Source organism: Phasianus colchicus, chromosome 14 (genome assembly GCF_987193195.1).
Source record: "Phasianus colchicus chromosome 14, bPhaCol1.hap1.1, whole genome shotgun sequence".
Taxonomy (NCBI): Eukaryota; Metazoa; Chordata; class Aves; order Galliformes; family Phasianidae; genus Phasianus; species Phasianus colchicus.
In genome coordinates this window covers 16307062-16329688 of record NC_143449.1, presented here as the reverse complement: position 1 = coordinate 16329688, position 22627 = coordinate 16307062, and the positions used below count along the sequence as shown (strand labels likewise).

Sequence of the window (22627 nt, the reverse complement as noted above, 5' to 3'; positions counted from 1 at the left end):
GTCGAGCCCAGAGAGTGGTGGTCAATGGAGCTAAATCCAGCTGGCGACCGGTCACGAGTGGTGTTCCCCAGGGGTCGGTGCTGGGGCCTGTCCTTTTCAATATTTTTATTGATGACCTGGATGAGGGCATTGAGTGCACCCTCAGTAAGTTTGCAGATGACACCAAGTTGGCTGGAAGTGTCGATCTGCCTGGGGGTAGCGAGGCCCTACAGAGAGATCTGGACAGGCTGGAGAGCTGGGCTGAAGCCAATGGGATGAGGTTTAATAAGACCAAATGCCGGGTCCTACACTTTGGCCACAGCAACCCCAAGCAACGCTACAGGCTTGGGGTGGAATGGCTTGAAGACTGTGTAGAGGAAATGGACCTGGGGGTGTTGGTTGACGCTCGGCTAAACATGAGCCAGCAGTGTGCCCGGGTGGCCAAGAAGGCCAATGGCATTCTGGCTTGTATCAGAAGCAGTGTGACCAGCAGGAGTAGGGAAGTAATTGTTCCCCTGTACTCAGCTCTGGTGAGGCCGCACCTTGAGTATTGTGTCCAGTTCTGGGCCCCTCACTGCAAGAAAGACATTGAGGCCCTGGAGCGTGTTCAAAGAAGGGCAACAAAGCTGGTGAGGGGTCTGGAGCACAGGCCTTATGAGGAGCGGCTGAGGGAGCTGGGATTGTTCAGTCTGGAGAAGAGGAGGCTCAGGGGAGACCTTATTGCTCTCTATAACTACCTGAAGGGAGGTTGTAGCGAGCTGGGGGTCGGCCTCTTCTCTCGTGTAACTGGTGATAGGACTAGAGGGAATGGTTTCAAGCTTCGCCAGGGAAGATTCAGGCTGGATATTAGGAAATACTACTTCTCTGAAAGGGTGGTCAGGCACTGGAATGGGCTGCCCAGGGAGGTGGTGGAGTCACCGACCCTGGAGGTGTTCAAAGAACGTTTGGATGTTGTGTTGAGGGATATGGTTTAATGAGAACCATTGGTGACAGGTGGATGGTTGGACTGGATGATCTTATAGGTCGTTTCCAACCTTAGTGATTCTGTGATTCTGTGATTCTGTGATTCTGTACTAAGAAACGGATCACTCACTTTCCCATATAATCCGTTTAACAGGCAGATGAAGACATTAGAAAGACAGAAAGGGAGTTTTTATCTTCTGATCGTTTACATTATATCTATATTAACAATCAAACGCATCACAGGCAGAGAGAGAACTGTTGTCAGATACCATTTTAATGACATGCATTCTTTTAAGTGCATCCTGTATTCTTCAAATCGTTAGAAGCAGGGGAACATTAATACAATACTAATGGCCAAGCAAGCTTCAAGTTACAATAAGCATTCTCTTTCTCCATGATAACAGCCCATGTTCTTGTTCCATTTCTTCTTGAAGACTGAAGAAAAGGTAGAAATCTGAATATGGTGGCTGACTACACACGTACTAATATCTGTGCTTATGCTCCACTATCTACTATGTCTCTCATGCTTTATTATGTCTGAAGGGCTACCAGGAACACGTGCAAAGCTACTTATTTCTTATTTCCAGTTCTTCCTTCCTATCTTTTTTGCACCAGAACACCAAAGCACAGCTCTCCATAAGCTCATCATGATGCTCTGGCTGCGTGTGTATTTGTAACACAATGCTCCACCGCCATCATCCAGGTGGACAACAGCCCCTAACTTCACAAAGAACCTACAACATCATCTCCTTATCATTGAACCTCTGAGAGGACAGAAAGAAAACCACCGTTTACAAGGTCAGAAAGAGCCAGGAGTACAGCGCTGTGGTATTTTACCTCCCCTTCTCCTTTTTGCTAAATGAGAGCTCCAAAAGCTTTTAAGAAATGCACAAAGCCCATCCGCTTTCCTTCTCTTTGTAACTCCTGCGTGCGTTGCTGTACTGGGTTCATCTGAGCATTAAGGAGAGGAGAAGAATACTACTGAAGAGGATAGCAAGTCATAGTCCGTTAGCTGTAATTACAGGAAAGACTAATTTATGAAGCAGATAAACTCAGGTATATAAATTGGCTCTATAGAGCAAGTGCACAGAAGGTAATGCTTTCTGAAGAGTTTACATTGCTCCCTGATAATCAACGCTTAATTAGCTCTTTTTATCTTAATGCAGATTTTCTCTCTTTAATGTTACTGTTGTCCTTTTACTATCTCATCTGTTCCCCCATCATTAGTGCCTTTGTCCTCTGACAAAAGCCCACTGCTAAGGGGGAAAGTGCCAAGGTAATTAATTTTTCAGTAAAAGCCAAGTTGTTTTCTCCAGAACGTTTCACACTTCACAAAACGTCAGAGATGTCAGAGTACATAAGCAGGAACAAAATCAGAGATCTGCTTCCCTATTAATGCTGCATGACCTCTTCAGCCATCTCACCCTGGGAGGGGGAAGCCGGGTGCTGCACAGAAAGCAGGAGGCAGCCATGGGGCTGGCACCAGTGGGTCATAAAGGGGATATTTAAAAACACAGAGAGCAGGGAACCGAGTCCTCCTGCTTTGGGAGCTGGCTGAACAGCTCTATGGGGAAAAAAGGGCACGCAGCCTGGAGGTCAGCAGGGAAGCAAGATTAGACTCTCAGTCCCCAGTCTCAAATCCCTTCTTTGCATACTGATGCATGCAGTGGGGACAGCCCAAAGTAGCAGTCCGGTGCTGTCCTTCACCACTACCTGTCCAACTGAGGGACCCTTTGGGACCTGCTTACAGCACATTGCCCATAACAAGGCACAAGGCACCTTCAGGGATAACACAGAGGGTCCTGCTGCCGTCCCTTTATCCTTCAGTTTAGTTGCTGCTGCTTTACTGCAGCCCAGCACAAGCCCTGCACTTGGAGCCTTCCAATACATCACAGTGAGTTATGTGCACTTTCAGACCTCTACAAAAACACTTATGTGCAGGGAAGAGGAGATATATCTCTGCCTTGCCAGGACAGCCCTTGCAGAAAGGCTCAGGAACAGCAGCCATTGGCCTCAAGAAGCATTGCTGCCACTTCCAATGGAGTTATACAGCACTTCAGATCAAGGGGCTCAGGTCACTGCCCGCTTTCATCACTTGGTGTAGTTAACAGCTGGTTGTATGCAAAAGTCTGGCAGTAATGCAGCAACCTGATACTCAGTCTCCCCATTCCAACCATGAGTATCTCGAAAGCACAGTTTGGTACAACTTCTATGAAGCTTTGCCCCATCCCTGCAGTGGCTGTTCCACTATCACCCACTGAGCCACGAGCATCTGTGTTACTGCAGATTTGAGCAACACATCATTGACAAGATGGTGATGCTGGGCTCAACCTGGGCTACTGCAGCATCCTCTGCAGCTCCTGAGACCTGACATAGGCTCTTGTTAAATAAATAAATAAAAAGAAAGCATCCATTTTCCTTCTTTTCTTGCTCCATTTCTCCCAAGCACACTAAATAAAATATTTTTGGTACACTCATAGCAGTTTGATTCAAGTCCTTGCATGAATGACATCTCTCAACTAAGTTAGCTTGCTGGATTAGTCTCCATAGACTTCAAATGCTGGTATCAAAATGCCTTCCGTGCAAGAAAATCTGCACATTTTAATATGCTCACACTCACTTGCACTTAATATGCTCACTTTGCTATCATAAACAAAAAGGCACAGCAAGTTACAGGACCAGAACAGAAATTGACATTGTAGATACAGCAACAAATAGTCCTAAATTAAGACTTATTAAAGATTTGTTGATTAGCAAGATCTGTTATGGCCATCTATTATTCATCCTGTAATCTGTTTGTGTCTTACAGCTACACAGGCACTTGAAAAGTCTGAATGGACAGAGCAGTTCTGCTCACACAGATCTAGCTGTCAGGAAGCAGCACGTTCCTAAGACTATACGTACAGAGGATAAAAAGCCACCCAACATTCTGCAAAGTCACTCGGAGATGCAGCTTTTGAGTCTCCTCCAAACCTCTGAATGCATGATCACACTACAGAGCAGTGCAACAGCTTCATCTACATGTCCATTGCAGAAAGCATTAGAACTGACTGCAGGCAGAGCTGGTAGCCCTGCATATTACAGCTGCCTAACACTTCTGATCTTTAAAACCTATTCCTGCTTACCTATTTCTTTTTTCCGAGCTCCGACCATCTGGATTGCAACTTTGCATGCTTCTCGTCTGCCTTAGGGCAAATTTTCATTTCAGCCTAAATGGTTCAGCTGCTTCTGAGAACAAGGCAGTACAAAATCCTGCTGACCTTTTCTTTAATTAGCTGAAGTATTTCCCAAGCTTAGAAAAGGAACTTGAGTTCTGCCAGCATGTGAGAGCCCACAAACATGAACTCTTCTGTCACGGTTTAGGGGATGAGATTGGGTTGGGTTTTTGCTGTATCTGTGGAGAAGAACCCAGATCCAATGCACCTGTGTTTGGAGGAGAGAAGGGAGTAGTCAGAGTTGAAATATGTTGTTGTTGTTGCTTCCAGCCTTGAAATCTCCTGCATTTTAAAAGAGTGCCTGGATTTTGGTGCATTGCTGCTCCTTTTTGCTAACTTACAGAGAAGTGTAGTTCAAGTGCTTGGAAGTTGGACACATCATCTCCAGAGCCTTGACAGCTCCAGGAGTTGCAAGGTGCAAACTGCACAGAGCCAGCAATAGACCCCAAGTCAAGGCTACATCTTGAATACATAATGCTACACTGTGGTGAGTGCAGTCAAAAAAGGTCAAAAATGTGCTCTTTTTTGAGAATTTCAAGTTTTCCATCTGTGGAACAAACATACACTTAGTCACTGCTGTACATCATGAAACACCACAAAATTAAAGGGAAAAATTCAAAATATTTTAAGAAAAAGACCTGAAGCAATGAGGAGAAAGGAGGTGGCTCATTAAGGGGCAGCGTTTGTTCCATGCCCTTACACAAGGAAGAAAGCTTGTGGGAAAACACACACAGCCTTATAATTAAAGGCTGTATTCTAATGCTCAGGACAGAAGAAATCAAACGGACACAAATTGCCTGGGTTGCTCACAGCCTTCATAGGCTTTTCAACCTCAATAACATTTAGAAATATCTCCTTGAGAGCAGTTCTGTGATCTCGCTGTTGGCTGAGCCAAAGCCAAGAGGATCAATGGGATCTGAAGAGGTGACCTTCCATTGGCTCTGGAACTACAAGATGTGGTTCATTTTCCAATATTTACTTACCGGTGAGTCTAATTATTTTTCATGCTTATGTCACAGCTAAGCATCACAAGGCAGAGAAATGGATGGTTTTCAACCTCTCTCCAGTTCAAAGACTGCCTTCTCATTTGATGTGAAGTGTTTGCTTTCATTTAATACCAGTAATTCAGCATGCTTTACACCTTTGGGGTAAAAGCCCATGCAACCTAGTCAAAATAATCTCATACTGCCTATTAGTTCTAGAAGTAGATTCTGAACCACATCCCATAGAAAATGAATCTTCTTTCTGAAATGTCAAACTGCCTGCTCCTTGCTGGCAGCAGAACACAACATACAGGGCTACTGATATCATTTCCAGGCCATTATCTAAACAGCCTAATGACAAGGCAAGCTGTATATCCCAGCCCTCTTCTACAAAGCAGAGGGATGCAATGCATCACAACATGAGCAAAAGATCTCAGGCCATCTCAAAGACCTCCATCTAGTCCTTGCTAAGTACCCAGCAACTCCCAAAGGTTTCACAAGGAGGTTGAGCCCAGCTGTGCTGTCTGACATCAGGGACCAAGCACTCCCCTGACAAGCAGTGGCATAAATAACACTCCTAAAACTCTCATCCAGACAGAAGCTGAGCATCAAAATTAGCCAGTAAAGATTTTAATGGCACAAGTGGTAATTGTTACCCTGCCGTGGGATGCTATTTTCTTCCATTTGAAGAAATATTTGGAATTTATGAGCCAATATTTAAGAACAGTTGCTAGTCTGTCTCCACTTGCATGGGAGGCTGAAGCAGACTGAAATAATTTCATAATTAAAAGGCAGTAAAATACATGTGTCATTTTGATATAATTCCTTGGAAATTCAGTAGCAATTTGATTTCATTTTTTTATGAGGTAGATTCAAGGGAACGTGTCGATCTGATAGGCTTACACTAAAGGAAGAGGAAAGAATGTGAAAGCTCATCTCCTCACATGGATTACTAGGCCTATTTAATTTCCTTTCCCTAAGAAATGAACATCGTTTTTCACTGCAATCATAACAGGAATTTGACCAATACAAATAGGCTGCACCACTAGGATCTGTTACTCATCAGTTTTCTTCAAAAAGTGAATTCCAAAGCCATGAACTGTAATCCTAAACGCAGCCTTACTGATCTCTACAGCTTTTAAAATTGCTTCTTTATGACACTCCGTCATAGATTTTCTGACGTGAAGATGACAAATTTGGGAAGAGCTGATCAGCAACAGAATTCTTTTACCATTGATCTACACTGCTGTTTGTTTTGCCTTGTCTCAGAGGGTTGGGTTTCTTAAACCTCACTTTCTAACCAACAGACTTACGTGACTCGTTTTTTCCAAGTGCAAATTCAGATCATTTGTTGTCCAATTCAGATTGTTTGCCTAAGTATTAAATTAAATATGCAGCACTCCCTACATTTCATCCAGCAGAGAAGATGCACTGATGTATAAATGCATGCACTTACTTCCATGTGCCAGTTGTCAGTTGTCCCCAGCACCAACACAACTTCCACGTGCTACATCTGGGAGAAGAGTAAAGACAAGAAAGGGAAGGGAGGAAAAACTCATTTCACCATACTGGCCATCCATCTGGTCTACAGCATGAAATAGAGCTAAAAACATTTTGAGCATGTGGCAATTTATGAAAATGGGGCTGGAGATTCTTCCATCAGCACCAAAACTCAGCACTGTTAGAGGGAAACAGGACACAGCCTCTGCCCTGCTGCACACAGAGATGCCCACACACAACTCAGCACACATCCTCCACTACCCACAGAGCTGCAGTTGAGATTTAATTTTAAGAGGAAGAGATGTTTTGAACACAGCTTGGCTGGCCACACATCAGGCAATCACACTGCTCAGACTCATATCTCAAGCTCTACATAAACACTCACCCATGCTGTATGAGCCTGTAAGTTCCCAAGACCCTTCAGACCAACATCAGCTACAGCTGATAACCCAGGGTTATGGGCTCTCCAGGTAGCATCAGCCACAGATGCACTGTTCTGAACTCGGTGCAAGCCCTCAGGTGTCTCCCTGCTGCTCATATGAGAGGTATCTGCTTTGTTTCTAAGGAGCAAAATGTCCTTAGAGTGACATACACACTTCTTTGCTGCCCTTTGATACTGGGAATAGTAGAGACGTGTGCCTCTTCTGTGCCAAAGGAACAATGCCAAGCTATTGAGCAGTGAAAGACCAGACCACACATTCAGACCTTCTGAAGGATAAAGCCCAAACTTTCAAAACTGGATTCTCAGTGCCTTAAGTGAGTTCAGAACTTACAGATTTCTATGGACCACTCACATAGAAAGCTCTCATCTGCCCTCACTATCTGAGCAATGTGTTGTCTTAAAAAAAAAAGAAAAAAAAAAAAAGAAAAATACACAGATTAACATACTTCTGTAGTAAAACAAAAGATTATAAATCACTAAAATTGATTTCACATCAGTGGTGAAGTCAACGTGAGTAACACACCTGAGGTGGCCAACGTCACTGGAGGGAATGTGAAGCCATAGCATATCAATAGTTTAATTGGCTCAGCATGAGCTCATTGCCCCCAGATGAAATGCACCATTGGCTGCCTTATCATTGTGTCTTACTGCTCCTTTAGAAGTAAAGCAGATGACAATCTAGCAAAAGGTTTTCTTTAGAGACAGGCCCCTGTCTTCGCTGTGGGGTGCAGGCTTCTTCCTCCATTCCCTTTCCAGAGCTTACAAACCGGTTCGTTTGCATTCTGAGTACTTTGTGCAATAAGAATGCCTCTATTTATCCTTACAGGCCAAGAGATGGAAGATACTGGTGTGCCCATGACAAAGGGAAGATGTAATTTGACAACTTCGTATCATTAGGAGGCCCTTAGAGAATGCTAACACTTGAACTATCTGGAAATGGAGACTCCCAGCTCTGAGTGTAAGTGCAGCAGACAGACCTGCAGAAGCAGACACCTCAAACTCTGTCATTTCATGCTTTGCAAGAGGGCCACATCTCTTCTGCAGGCAAAAGATGTGGAAAGCATGCATAGAGCTGGCAGGGGACGGTGTCCCATAGCAGAAGAAAGGCTCACAGATAGCATGAATGCCCCCACATCCCCCTAGTTGGTGACCCCCCAGCCCAGACACCCAATATCGTGTTTAAAATCTGCTAAAGCAGCATTTAAGCAACTGTGAAAAGCCCCCATTAAGCTCCAGGCCTCATTTCACCACCAAGGGGAAGGGCATCAGCAGTATTTAATTGCAGGGGAACTAAAGAGAGACAGGACACGGGAAGTGCCACACCACACATCACCACCCCCTGGGCTGCTCCCCCCCAGCACCACCAGCTCCTTGTGGGAGCAACCCTTACCCATCACACCCAGACCTTTGCAAGCCACGCACTGGTGCCGTGCTGGCATCTGAAATCCAGGCAGCTGGAGGGAAAAACAAAAGCAAGACCAAGCAGCTTTTCAAACCTCCCTTCCCAGCAGCGTGCACTGTCACACAGTACTTCCAAACCCGTGGTTTATGTGGCTCAGGAGGGTAGTTTCATGCCCTAACTCCTGCATGATGGATTTTACAATTTGTTAAAGAAACTCATCAATCCTCAGCAGTCATTTTTAATGCCCAGAGCCTCCACAACTTCTGCGTTTTGCTGATCCCCCAATTTCAAATCGTTTGAAATGGCTGTTCCTATTACCGCTGTGCTCCTAAAGCTAAGCATTATGGCACACTTCAGACTCCCAGCCTCATGCACTACCATAGTAAACAGATTAACTGTGATTTATGAACAGTAAGTTCTGGTTATTTGAAAGGAAACATTACCTCCATAGACCAATACTGACAACTGGAGATTTCCCATTATGCAGCTCTTCCTACCTACCTGTAATCATTAGTTTATAACGCTGGTATCAGCCTGGGAAACATATCATCATCATTTGCCACGAGAAACTTTGGGCTTCCAAAGCATCTGGCAGGAATCACAGGAACTACTGCCAAAGGCAGAAAACTGGCCTGAGACGACCCAGCCAGACAATTGCTATTTTAAATACACTGTAATGAAAATAAAAACATATATATTTTTAAAAGCACAATAAAGCAAGAAGTTTCCAAAGAGAAGAAACGTTACTGCAGAGATGCAAAGAGGGATGCATCGGGGTATCAGTGAGCAAAGAACTAAATAGGAATTATCAGATGGTACTGAGATCTGTTTGTGACCCTTATTCACTTGTAAAGTCCAATAGTAATTTTAATATTCTCTCCCAAAAATGAATCCATTCTGAGTCCCCTCTAGAACATCAGAGGAACATTTTACAGGCCCACAAGCAAGAGCCAGCATTACACAGCTCACCTCAAGCCACCGAGCTGACCCACCACACGTGTCACACGGGTCTACCACTGAGAATCTTTTTACATTGATTCCATTTACCATCACCCCTTTTCTCCTGCACTAGAGAAGCAGCACACAAGGCCTGGCCAATGGCACAAACCTACTTCACAAAAATCACAGGATCAACCATTCACCTACCACCAATTAGTGAATCCATGTCCCCCAGTATCACATCTACATGCTTCTTCTCAGAAGGACATCAGATCCCACGCACACACCACAACTGCAGCATGCTTGGACCATTCTGTCCCCATTGCAGACCCTCCCTGTGCAGGGCTGGTTCAGCTCCAGGACTTCCCAGCTCCCACCACCCCTCTGCTGCTTATACATTCAGAAGTTGATAATTCATCAGGATAGAGGCTTGTTCCCCTAGCTTGTTCCCCCTCCCTATTTATCATGATGCTAAAAGCCCATTCAAGGCTCTCCCTACAGCCAACACCTCAAAGACTGTTAGATTTTATAGGTTTAAAACACATATTAAACTATTCAGGGTAGGTTCAGGTTGGATATTAGGAAAAAAAACTTCTCAGAAAGGGTGGTGCTGCAGTGGCACAGCTGCCTAGGGGTCACCATCCCTGGAGGTGCTCCAGAGCTGGCGGGATGCGGCACTGAGGGATGTGGGGATGGGTTGGGGCTGGTGATCTTAGCAGTCTTTTCCAATCTTAACAATTCTATGGTTCTATTGTACGTGATACAACAAGAGCTCTGCTCAGGGGCACTGCTAGCAGAGAACCCTTCTTCACAATCAGCGTGCAATACCTTCCACCACACACCTAATCGATGCTGCACGCATTCTGGATTTACACACACAAGGCATAATTAGTAAAGATAAAAAGGTTTTCTTATATACTTATACCTCTTTAAGAGAAGAAAAGAAACCTCAGTTCCTCACCTTGACTCTAAAGTAGTAACAGCAGCTCGTGAAAAATGAAAAGCCTTGAAGGATTCAGAATAAGAAACTTGGAGAGACAATCGCTGATCTTTTATCTTCCAGACTTCAAGCAGAATCAAGTTCTTCAAAGAAAACTCAATAAAGCCCAGACATTTTCATCATAACAAAATAAATAATTCAGTCATGCGTTCGAGGACTCCAACATTAGGATTGGCTATTTGATATATTTGTGGCTTAGGTGCCTCTAAACTGATTAAAGATAACCTGATAGAAGCTTGCAACGTCAAAACTGCCTTCGTTCCTGACAGATATGAATGGATAGCGTAAATAACTATAAATAACCAGAATGGCTGCATTTATGCCTAACGGAGGATTTACAGCCTGCAGAGCTGTCTGGTAGGACCAAGAATTACAGCTCTGCCTTTCTCTTCCTGCAGAACGAGAAGGGAGAGGAGCTGAAGTCCTCCTCGCGCCACTGCTCTGTCAGGACAACTGAGAATCCATGAATAAGAGACAACCACGGAGATGCCAGAAGGTTTGGCCACATTGACTTCCTAGGAACTGCTCTGAGACAAGCATCCCAAAAGCTCCTGCAATATCTGTACCCCCTGCAAGCTCCCACTGGGTTCCCAAGGGAGCTGTCACACTTGCTGGATGGGGACATCACCATTAGTCCTACACACTGCAGTGGGTGCAGATGTCCTATTCCCTGGGAGGTCCTTCTGTGCTCAACAGTGCCACACTCTTTACCTTCTTTAAAAGAGTACTTTTCTCCATGGAGGAAGAACCAGGAGGAACGCATCATGAAAGTTGCACTGCACAGCTGCTACAGCTTTCACTTTGCTACCCACAGCATAACAGATTCTCACCCTGCATGCTGACAACAAGTGAGCTCTTCCTCCTGAACCTGGGAAGCAGACAACAGAGGAACATGCACACAGCCCACTGCTCCCCACTTGTGGGCAGAGCTCCTGAGTGTGCGTGGGGAGGAAGAGAGCAAGAACAAAACTCATTTTGTTTTGTGTTTTCCTTACGCAAAACCAGAATAGTCACAGATACAGACTGAATAGTTAGAAAATTAGTGGTGTTTGTTGAGGGCTTTTTTGTCATTTTAATAGAAAAAAATGCAGAGTGGGAGTGGACCCAAGTAAAAAGCCAGGATCTAAAGTCAAGAGAAAGAATTGGGAGTGACGACAGGACAGAAATGGCTCTTGCTGCTTGCAAGCGAGTTGCACTGATTCACTACTTAGTTGGGATGAGAAGCCCGGAGCAACATTAAATGTCACTTCAGGAAGACAAGAGAGCAAGTTTGGGACTGCAGGAGCTCAGCTGGAGCTGCCAAGGGCTGAGAATCTGAGCCGTGAGGTGTGCATGGGCAGATAGCAGCATGGTTACACTGCACAGCAGCGAAGGGAAACTGCCTGCAGAGACATCTGGAGTGAGATTTAACTGCGGTGGAGGCAGCTACAATCAATTGTAACACTGTCAAACTCAGCAAGTTTCCAAAGGATTAAATCATTACTTAAATCATCTTCATAACTCAAAGTGCCTCTAAGATGAAGGCAGGCACTAATCGTACCATTTACATTTTGTGAAGGAAAGGGTTCTTTGTTGGGATCTTTCCTTCTAACTGCAATAACGAGAAAGCCCAAGGGCCTAAAACTAATAATCTAATAATCTTTGCTAAGTGAACACTGTAACAGATAGGCCTGGATGAGGTCTTCAGTAAATGCCAGGCAATTTCCCTTGATCTTTATCAGCGGAGATGTAGCTCTGGCTTCAGCAAGAAGAAATTAAATTTAGTGCAAAATAATAACATCTGGGTGAGATTTTGCTTGTCAGACCAGCGGTCCCCTTGGATGCCGGGCTGAAAATATTTAAATGAACTCTGACAGGTTTTATGTTTGTGTTTAATAGGAGCGGTTGGGATACGTTTCCATACCAACACATCACCCCGCTCCTGACAGCGGTGCAATTACTCATCCCCAGAGCAGGAGGATCCCCACAGGGAAGCTGAGAGAACTCTCCCTGCTGAGGGCTGGCACTGCTCTGAGCCCCACTGTTCTCACAGCCTCAGATCCTGCAGCCCACAGCAGAGACCTGCCCCATACCATGAGCAGTGCCAACAAGCTTAGCATCCAACTGCCACCTCTTGAGGTCAGACCATTCCTAAGGCTCTGGCACAGCTGTCAGAACACAAACAAGCAGCAAATCACCCACTTTTAGCAGGAATTCTGCAATTAAATTGTCTTTCCCACTTCCACCGAGAAGAATGGCAATGCAGCCATACAAGGCTTTTCAGAACAGTCCCTGCACAGGGAAGGGGCTACCATGGCCAGGATGGAAATCACTGTAAAAATAATAATAAAACTCAGATCAGAAGAGTCAGCCCTCTCAAGAAGCAGCAGTGTGACCTGTATAACAGAGGGTGCCACTCCTCCTTGCTTTGCCATGACCCCACAGACTTCAGAAGGCTTTGGATCTTGCTGTTTGTGAGGCATGAACAAAAAAGTCTGATTACTATACAAAAGTATTGGGAAGGAGGAAATGCTTCATTGCTCGTGACTTTTTTGGCTTAAATACACGCAAAAATGCTGTTAATGTAGAAGAATGGAACCCCCATAGGAAAGCACTCAACAAAAAAGCAAACATTTCACTGCACATTAACCACAAATAGAGTAAGTTTTGCTTGCATAAAGGCCCTTAAATAATTACTGCAGATCTCGGTATTGCAAACTAGAATGCATCTAGAATAGAACATATCTGTCAGAGGTCAGTTCTGCCTCAAAGACAATACAATACATCACCCAGAACACCCCAGTGCTCACCTTGGAAGACAGCAGCGTTCTGGATGACGAGGAACTTCAGCTCCATGCTGGCAGATTGCAGGAGCTGCTCCATGTTCTGCCGGGCCACCACCTGGTACTTCTCCTCCATCTTCCTCGAGCAGCACGTGGAGCCCTTGGGGATGCATACCTGCAGGTCCAACCCTGCAGACAGACAAGGGCAGGGAACTCGTGTTAGGAGGTGAGATTGCTGCAAGCAGAAAGGAAACCAACTGCATGCATTTGAATTGCTGCAGTTATTGTTTGATGGTGTTTCTGGAATTTGTCCTGAGCAAGCAGCTTAGCCAAAGGAGAAGAGCGATAAGGACTGCTGAGCAATAGCCCTGAGAGCTTGCTGTCCTCACATGCCAACACAGTGATTGCTGCAGCTCCCGTGCACTGCATCCCTAGGAGCGTGGTGCTGAGCGGCACACAGCAGTGCCCTGCTGCCTCCCGAGTGCTGAGAGAGCTTCAGGAAGGGGCAGAAATGGAGGGGTAGGTGGACAAAAGAGCCAGGGCTTGAAGCTGTGGGTTTACAACGAATAGAGCAACACATGGGCTGTGCTCATCATTTGCATAGATTTAAACAACTAGCTTAAGGCAACAGTTACTTGTCTGTAACCTCCATCCTTTTGCATCCACAGCAACAGCAGCAACAATAGGAAACCAAAATAATCATTTGTTTTGTTGTGTTGTTTTTTTTAATGCAAACTTCTGAGCCATACACTCCTCCTGAGACCTCTCAGCCATTTCCCCACCCAATCCTTTCTCCATGGCAAAAGGCAAAGCCATGGCTCATTGCTTCACTCGCACCTATCCCACTGCACAGGACAGCCCCTATGGCACACTGAGTGCTGCCAAAGGCTGATGTGCAACCACATGCCATGGGAACACCAGCACTGAACAAAACACAGCAGCAGAGGGAACATGGCTTGCTCCAGCACTCCAGGCTGCACTCAAAGCACTGGGCAGCGATGCACCATGCATGGTTTGGAATTCTCAAAAGCCTGGAGGTGGGAGGCAACGTCTGTTTATATTTTAGAAAACATCATCAATACAATCCAGAGGAAAGAAAATCATTTGTTGTTCAGACAACAGGAGGAGGTAGAGCCAATGAGCTGGAAGCAGCAGTAATAAGAAGCCCCATTCTCAATCAATTTTCAGTAGCAGACACAAATAGGATAACAAGCTCGTATCAGAGAAAAATAAAAGCCCTCGGCACGCAAAACCAATTCAATGCAACTATTAGAAACTCCAACAGCAAGCAACACCTCCATGCAAACACCACCAAGGCACAGCTACCTGGGGCCAGATGGAAGCAGGATGCTTTCACATCTCAGCCACTGCCATCCCAATCGCAGCACTGCAGGCATGCCAGAGCTCCCCACGAGGCTCACACTGCCCAAAAACAGCATTAGGTGTCTGTCCTATGTGACAGACAGCCCAGGTAGGGCTGAGTGCCCCCAGAGCCCCTCAGCTCTCACTGTCCTCCCCTTCACTAGAGATTTGCCTTACTAAAAGGAGCTGAGCAAGTTGGGTAATTTTCATCTTTGCTCCATGAGGATTATGCATCCTTCCAGGCTTCTTTTTCCTTCCTTAAGTCTTTTACCACATTCTCTCTAACTAATTACTAGAAAGTGTCAAAAGTCACTTTTCCGATGTACTTCAGAAGAAGAGGATTAATATTAATGTCAGTTCAATCGTGTACCTGCTGAAGAAGAGTCATGCATAGTGTCAGGAGAAGCAGCAGCTGTCAGGGCTGGCAGCAGAACCCCATCCTTCCCCATAGCACAGCCTTTTGGGGAGGAGGAGAAAAAGACACAAAACTCTTTGTCTGCAACGTGGAGAGGAGCTTATACCAATCCTGCAGCAAAGCAGTGCGTAGTAAAGGAGCAGAAGGGGCTCTGGACCCACACTGGGAGGCACAACACCATCCTGACCACAGCCTCAGTTTCCCCTTCTGCAGAATGGGGCACACAGCACAGATTTCATGGTAGAGCTTTAGGAAAGAGCCAGCCCCACTGGCAGCCAAAGAGTGAAACTCAGCAGTTGGGGGGTGACAGGCATTTCCCACGTTGGACAAATAAGAACCCATCAAATCACTTTGCAGCAAGGCTCTGCCTTAATGAAAGAAGTGGTTATAGAACAGTGAGTTAAAGAGGTATTTGAGTCCATTTACACCGCAAAAAGACTTTGCGTGGTCCCTTTAATACTACAATAAGGCCATGAATTTCTTGTTAATACAAGGCTTATTTCCTCCTACATTTATTATATTAGGACATGCTTCAAATTAAAAGAAAAAGCTTTCTATGATTAATGGAAATACCAATATAGGAAATCAGAGAGTTGGCAATTAAGAGATCTGTGCAAGCGAGAGCCGGGGATGGGAAGCACCAAGGTCACCGCTCACCTCCCATCCTTCTTGTTGGCAATTAAGCCAATTTCGCCCCTTAAATGGATTTTTATTTTTGTGAAGTAAGTAAAAAGACAGACACGCAGCAGCAGGGCAATCGTGGAGGAGGAGGAGAGAGCCTGGGAATTAACTCTGACAGCTTAAAACGCTTTTACAGAGACGGGCAACTGACACCAGTGAGCAGAAGCATCTCAGTGACCACAGCAGGTCAGGGCAGGCAGGATGGGTCCCTATCAGCTATAAGGGACAGCCTGCTGGGATGCAGGCTGCACAAACCCCATGGCACAGTGCCCACGGGCCCGTGAGCCACCAAATTCAGCCCCTGCCTTGCAGCCCACCCCTCCAGTGCTGCATCCAACCCAAACACCTCTGTGATGGCTGTGCTGTAGGATAGCGGAGCCCATTCCGCTGCTTAATGGCCCTTGCCCTCAAGATTGCTTTTATCTCCCAACCTACACACACCCCTTTTTCTTAAAGTTTCAAGCCATTACACCTCCTAATACCGCTGTCAGCCCTTGCAAATGACCTCTTCCATTTGCTATAGATCATTACAGTTTCATTTTTGGAAAGAAAAGACCCCACACATAACTCCAACAGGTTTTATCCCCTGTGCCCCATGCCAGACCTGGGCCATTTATGCCATCTTGGGGAGCAGCAGTGTAAATGCTCCACTGATTCTGGAAGCACTCTTGGCTGACAGAATCAATTTCAGGAGTACCTTGACTCTTCCTCCTCCTTCCAAACACAGGAGATTTGTACCGGGGTGAATTTAAAGCATTACATTTGACTTTGATGTACAATTATTCCCGCAGATAGGTGGTTAGCAGAGCAGCAGTAGAAATCATTTCAGCAGATTAAATGTCAGGGAAAAAAAAAAAAAAAGAAAGAAGAAAAAAAAAAAAAAAGCCCAGTGATGATCTGCGGGCAGCTGTGAATGTCTTAGGGATGCTGAAGGAGTCCAAGCAGATTTTCAGTGCATTTCAGACAGCTCCAGCCCTGCCACCAGGTAGAGCCAAGCCGTGTGCTTCCCTGCCAGATCCAACAGCTTGCATCAGGTTAACATTCCCCCCAGTACTGCCAAAACAAGAACCAGTCCCTGGTGAACGCCAGGTCCCTGGTGAATGCCCCACTCTGTGCTGGGAGCATTGGGGCTGCCCCATAACACACTCATACAAACGTTGATGCCTTCTGTTTTTAACTGACACGACCAATCAAGCACCTGTCACCTGTTTTTAATGCCCAGCATTGGGGAGAAAAAGAGATGTGGCTGCTCAGAACCCAATTAAAGAGAGACAAATTATAAGCCAACCCCATTCGATAGGTGATCACAGTTGGAACAGCATGGGTACAACAGGGAGATGTTTATTTGTGCTTAATTGTTCTGCTCCATCTTCCACAAGGCCTGTGAAATGGGTTCTTCCTGAAGTCTTGTGGACGGCCAGATGAGCTCCACACCAGTGTAACCACTCCACAGCATCACTTCTTTTAAAATGAGAGGTTATGGAGAGAACAGAGAGGTGATGCCATGCGAGAGCTTCCTCCCTCTGGAAGGAAAATGCAGCAAGCATGTCACCATCAACAATATGGAATTAATTCATGGGTACCATACACATTTGTAACAGTCATATGCACAAGCCCTACAGTCATCCCAAAGACATTCTATTCAGGATGTTGTTAAAATTAACCCTTGGAAAAAAAAAAAAAAAATTAATGATTTCACTATAAAAGCACTGCCTGAGGAGTTTACTAAATTTTAGGGTTCTGCTCCTGCTCTTAACTATCAAGAGAGCAACTTGCAGGCCTGAAATAATTAAGAACAGAAAACTCAATTATCTGGTAAGCTAAGATGTTAAAGCTGTATGGGAAGGCTGCATGGGGAGGGGACCATTAGTTCCAATCAGGAGGAGTGGAATGAAAGCAGGGGGGGCACAATGGGAGCCCTGCATCTAAAGGGAACCATTGGGATCTGTGCTCCTTAAGCTGGGCCCTGGCACACAGCAGCTTCCAGAGTTAGGAAGAGGAAAAAGAGAAGAGAGCCCAACTTTGGGTCAGCCCATGGTACAGCATCACATCCCAGTGCAGAAGCAAAAGGTTCATCACCTCTATTTTCACAGGGGGGATCTACACTTGATTCCTTTAAAGAGAACAGCCAAAAAGCAGGGAACTGAACTGCACCCTGGGAGGAGGAAACAAGCCCACCCACAGGCATTTCTGCTGAGACACATTCCTGGTGGCAGCCCCAGCTATTCCACGCAGGGCAATCACCAGCCCAGACCCCAAAGCCAAGGGACTACTGGGAGGGAGACCAAAAAACATCAGCTTTGGAGCAGGGACACACAGCACGCACAGAAAGTTACCCAGCCACGGGCTGAGGGAGCCCACGGGCAGCAGCTCCACAGCCAGAGCATCACCGGGAATGCAGAGCAATGCAAATGGCCAAGAGGAGAGCACAGCCCTGAGCTGCAGAACCCAGGCCAGCAGCTGCAGAGCCGGAGCAGAGCTCGCTGCCTTCAGCTGGAATTATTCCCACTGCATTGGTACCAGTCGTGAAACAGCACGACACTTCCCTTGCATTTATCAGAGGTGCTCAGGTTTTTCGTTGTTTGGGTTTTTTTTATTATATTTTATTATTTTAATTAGAAGCATCGAGCTGGCAGGACCGGGCTGCCCAATGGGAGTGCTGTGCCGACATCCCTCACCCACACACACTGATCCTATAACACATCCCAATGGCATTTCTCCTGTCTGCACTGCAACTCTGCAACATTTCCTCTGCTCCCACCTCAGCTGCTCACAACGCAAGACAGGGCTCCTCGAAGTCATGATTTTCCTGACATATCAAAAAACTAAACCAAACCCACATTTTAAATACACTGTATAAACCCTCAGTCATCTGCGGGCAAAGGATCTCAGAACTGATTCCACAGTGATTTGCAAGTGGGAACTCCAAAACTTCTTTTTTAATTGACAGATGTACGAAAGGAATAAAGCAATAAACAGAAGCCTGGAAATAGTGCTTGAGTGATGTTCCCCCATTACTGAGATTGATGCAGCTGCTTGCAGGAGAAGCGAGCGCTCTGAAGTGTAATTACTGCACAGACTCGTGCAAGATGGGCCAGACCCAAGGTATCAGCGAGCAGTCATTGCTTTAATTATGATCAAGTTTATGTACTTCAGCAAATGTAAAACCCGCTTTCACTTTGATATGGGAGAAGTTTATCACTGCAACAAGCTGGCAGCACTCTGGAAGCAGGCACGGCCACACTGCCCAGGGCTGTGAAGATGGACGTGGACTCCTTGCTCCCCAAAAACCTGACCGGCAGCGAAGCTCCCTGGGAGCACCGCAGCATTCCAGAAGCCGGACCCCACCCCGCACATTCCCCGTAAAAACGAGCTCTGAGATTACCCGGGAATCAAAGCAGACATTCCACAGCAGCAGGGGAAAATATTTGATTACAGACAGCAGAACGCAGCGTTTTAATGGTGATAAGGGCAGCTCCCTCCCCGCAGCTCTCCATGCAAACACCTCGCCCCGAGCTGTTCCCAGCGCTCCTCTCTCCCTGCTACCAGGGACCGAGGGATGTTGATTTAGGAGCGTTGGGGAAAGAGACCGGAACCGTAAGAAGGGGCTTTAAGAACAGGAACGGGCGAAGGGAAGCTCTCATTTCTCAGCACTGGCAACATTTCTACAGCCACAAGCATTGCGGATGGGCGCTCGCAAACACAGCGGGCTCAATGCCACCCCGTCCCTCCGCTTCTCCCGTTCCCGTGCGCCGCAGCGGAACCGCTCAGTGTGCCGGCGGTGCGGCACCGCTCACGGAGCATCCCTCAGGGCTCTGGGAGCAGCTCCTTCCCGCAGCTCCGCGCCCGTCTGTCTGCCTCTGCTCTCCTCTCCCCCCGCTTTCACGTCGCCCCAAGCCGGGCAGGGCAGCACCGCAACACCGCGGCACCGGGCAGCTGCGCGCGGAGCTCCCTCAGCCCGCCCATCTCCGCACAGCTGGGGAAGCGACGCTTTCCAGTCCCCAAAAAGCTGAGAAAAGCTCGTTGAAGGCAGGGAGCTCCGTTCTCCCACCGATGCTTTCAAACAGGAGCAGAGCCGCTGCCCTCGACAGGACCGCAACGCTCCCACGGCCGCCCCCGAACTTCTCGCTGCGGAGCGACCGAACCACGCGCGCGGTGCCCACGGCGCACCTCGGGAGCCGAAACCCGACGGCGTTACCCGGTTTCCCACCCGCCCACCGCGCGGCTGTCGCGGAAACACCAGGCTGCCTCACCTGGCACGGGGCTCTCGGGCACCCACTTGGCTCCGGGTTGCAGCACCTGGAAAGCGGCTCTGACCGGGCGGCAGGCGGCCTCCCCCGCCGGTTGGGCAAAGCCCGGGGCCGCCAGGAGCAACAGAAACAGCGCCAACGGCGGCGACGCACCGCCGCTCCCCGACATCCTCCCGGGGCGCCCAGGCGCTGCCCTACGCGCCGCCGCCCGGCAGCGGGGCAGCGCGGACCGGAGCCCGGCCCCGAGCACCGGGAGCGGCCCCGCCGCGCTCCCATTGGTCCCCTCCGAACCGCGCCCCGCGCTGATTGGCTCCCGCCCCGTACCGGCAAAACTTCCCCCGCGCGCGGCACCGCCCCGGAGCCCATTGGCTCTTTGCACGGAGCGCTCCCACCTGCGCGACCCGGCCCGGCGTGCAGCCGGTTGTGCTGAGGTGCGGAGCGACCAGGAGGGGATGAAAAAAACCTCCTCTGTTCTTTTCCAGGTGTAAAAAGCAGGCTCAGATGAGCAGCGATAACGCGCTGGCAGCTCTGTTTCACTCGGAGTTTTTGAAGAGGGATGAAAAACGCCGAGATTTGCTGTGTGCTTGTTGGAAAGGAGCCTTGTTCGAGCGCCGTATGGAGATGAGGCGAAGGAGCTGCGATGCGCGGTGTGCATCGGTGCTTAAGGGCTGTCTGCCAGCACGCTGTGCTGTTTGGTACGGGTTGGATGTGCTTCAGCAGCGCGGCTGGCAATGTTCCCATTAGCAAAACATCCCGATCTACGGGAACTTGGAGGAACCCAAAAATGCCTCTGTGCTCCCCGCTGCCCCACCCCAGCAGAGCAGAGCACGCCGTGACCCATCCTGTCGCTGCTCGCATCACTCTGTGTTCCTTAAATGACACACGGCCACACGAGCTGCGTGGCTCTGCGAGTTGCTGCACCAGTTTGCAGCTCCCTGATGGATTTGCAATGTTTCTGCAACAATTTGGGTTTCTGGTATAGTGTTGCTTTAGGAATCAATGAGACTGAAATGCAAAACACTGAGGCCAGCATTTGAAGCCCCCCCTATCTCCTCACTGTTGCAATCTATATTATGTTTATGGTCCAACTAACAGTTGTCTAAAAAGTACTCGAGCGTATCTTGCATTCATCTCCAAAGCTGCTGTGCATATTTCATTGCAGCATGGCAGCTTTTGCTGCTCCAGGTAGCACACAGATATTGTCAGGCATGCCATTAGCACAGAGAATTATGTGCGGTGCCAAACAGGCGGCATTCAGGGATCTGTTCAGACCGTGGAGTGCTTGAGGATTTTGAGCCAAATTAGAGAACAGCATTACTGCTCTTTCCTGGATCTGGCTTCACAGAGGGGCACGTCATTATCTTGACAACGTTATCCTGCAAAAATAATGTTTTCTTATGGCAGAAGGGACTTGAAGCCATGGAAGCACAGCAGAAAGCTGTGGCAGCCTCTTCTGGCAGCTGCTGGTTGGGTCATATCAAAAACCAAAGGCAGCAAATTTCAAATTTGAACTAAAGTGGAGTAAGAGATTTTCACTCATTGCCCCCAATTCTCCCTCTGCCATTAGTGACAACCCTTGGAGCAATTCACCCAAGCATGCAGCTGCATGGAGACAGGGAGTGAAGCTCGCCCCATCCATAACCCCAAAATGCCATCGTGTTCTGCACCCTTGAGTCCAAGGCACTGCGAGAGTCCAGGGAGAGCCCAGAGCTCCCTGCACACCCGTGGGATCCATCCTTCCAACCCCGGGGGTTTGCCCTGGAGCTGAGCAATGCGCTTTGCTCCAAGAGCAGAGCAAAGTCACCGGGTGGGTTCGCTGCCAGCAGGTGCAGCAGGAGCCAAGCCGTTGTCTCACATCCAGGAGGATAATTTCCCTTGTTACAACTGCTCACACAGTAAAAATGTCACTTAATCATCCACCTGCCTTGAGCCTGGAAGTAATGAGCGGCAGCATCATCTGCAGCTGATTTTATCAAACGCCCGTACGGAGCGCTCCGCTGGGAAAACACTGAATCAATTAAAACGCCAAGGAGAGACGTAGGAGAGGATCTGCACTCCCCAGCAGACACTCACTGGGTATTGATGTGGTTCCTGCACTCCCCCTGGCCCAGCTGCATTGCTGGAGGTGCCACCTGCCCTGTTGGAAATGAGGGCTGCAGGCACGGGTGGCTCAACCTGCCCAAGTGGCCCTTGGTATTTCATTCTGTGCCCTGCAGAGCTGCAAGGTCAGGGTTCCATGGCCATTCATGGAGGAAGAGAAGGGAGAAGCTCTTTGCAGTATCGCAGTGCTCACATGTTGGCTGATGGGATAAAGAAAACTGCATTTGTCATGGGGCACTGGGAGAGATGATGGATTGCCAGGCAGCAAACATCCCTCCCTCCTCAGCAGGGTATTGTATCCCTCATATCATACAGGTATATGCTGATAGATCCATAAAGCATTACCCTTTCCCTCACCCCAAAAAGCAGCAGCTGATAAATCACCACTCTGTGGGCTCACTGGGAGCCAACCACACAGAAGCAGTGCAGCCTTCAGAAAGATGCATCACTTGAAGGCAACACGGATGCCAGTAGAGCTGTACATCACCACGCCCGGACTGATCACTTTGCCTGTCCAAAAATGAGATTCTTCAGAGCTGGAACTCTGTTGTGGTGTGTACTAGTTCCATTCACAGGCACTCAGAAGTGTCACTGCTCTGAGACCTGGAGGTGTCCCCTATATACAAAGAGTTTG

General features: G+C 47.6%; 1 protein-coding gene across 5 annotated transcripts in view; it reads right to left on the bottom strand.

Annotated features, from left to right (window-relative positions):
* GPC3 (glypican 3) overlaps positions 1–20125 on the bottom strand; it is a 120075-nt gene extending 99950 nt beyond the window's left edge. For 3 of the 5 annotated variants that reach the window (XM_090150342.1, XM_090150341.1, XM_031594229.2), the window contains exons 1-2: positions 19897–20125; positions 13213–13374 (exon numbers count right to left, since the gene is read on the bottom strand). In XM_090150342.1, coding sequence (XP_090006468.1) covers positions 13213–13374; positions 19897–20062 — 328 coding nt within the window. In that variant the 5' untranslated portion in view covers positions 20063–20125. The remainder of the gene's footprint in view (positions 1–13212; positions 13375–19896) is intronic. The other 2 variants (XR_016471146.1, XM_031594226.2) reach the window with 1 other exon arrangement.
* Between the last annotated feature and the right edge of the window lie 2502 nt (positions 20126–22627).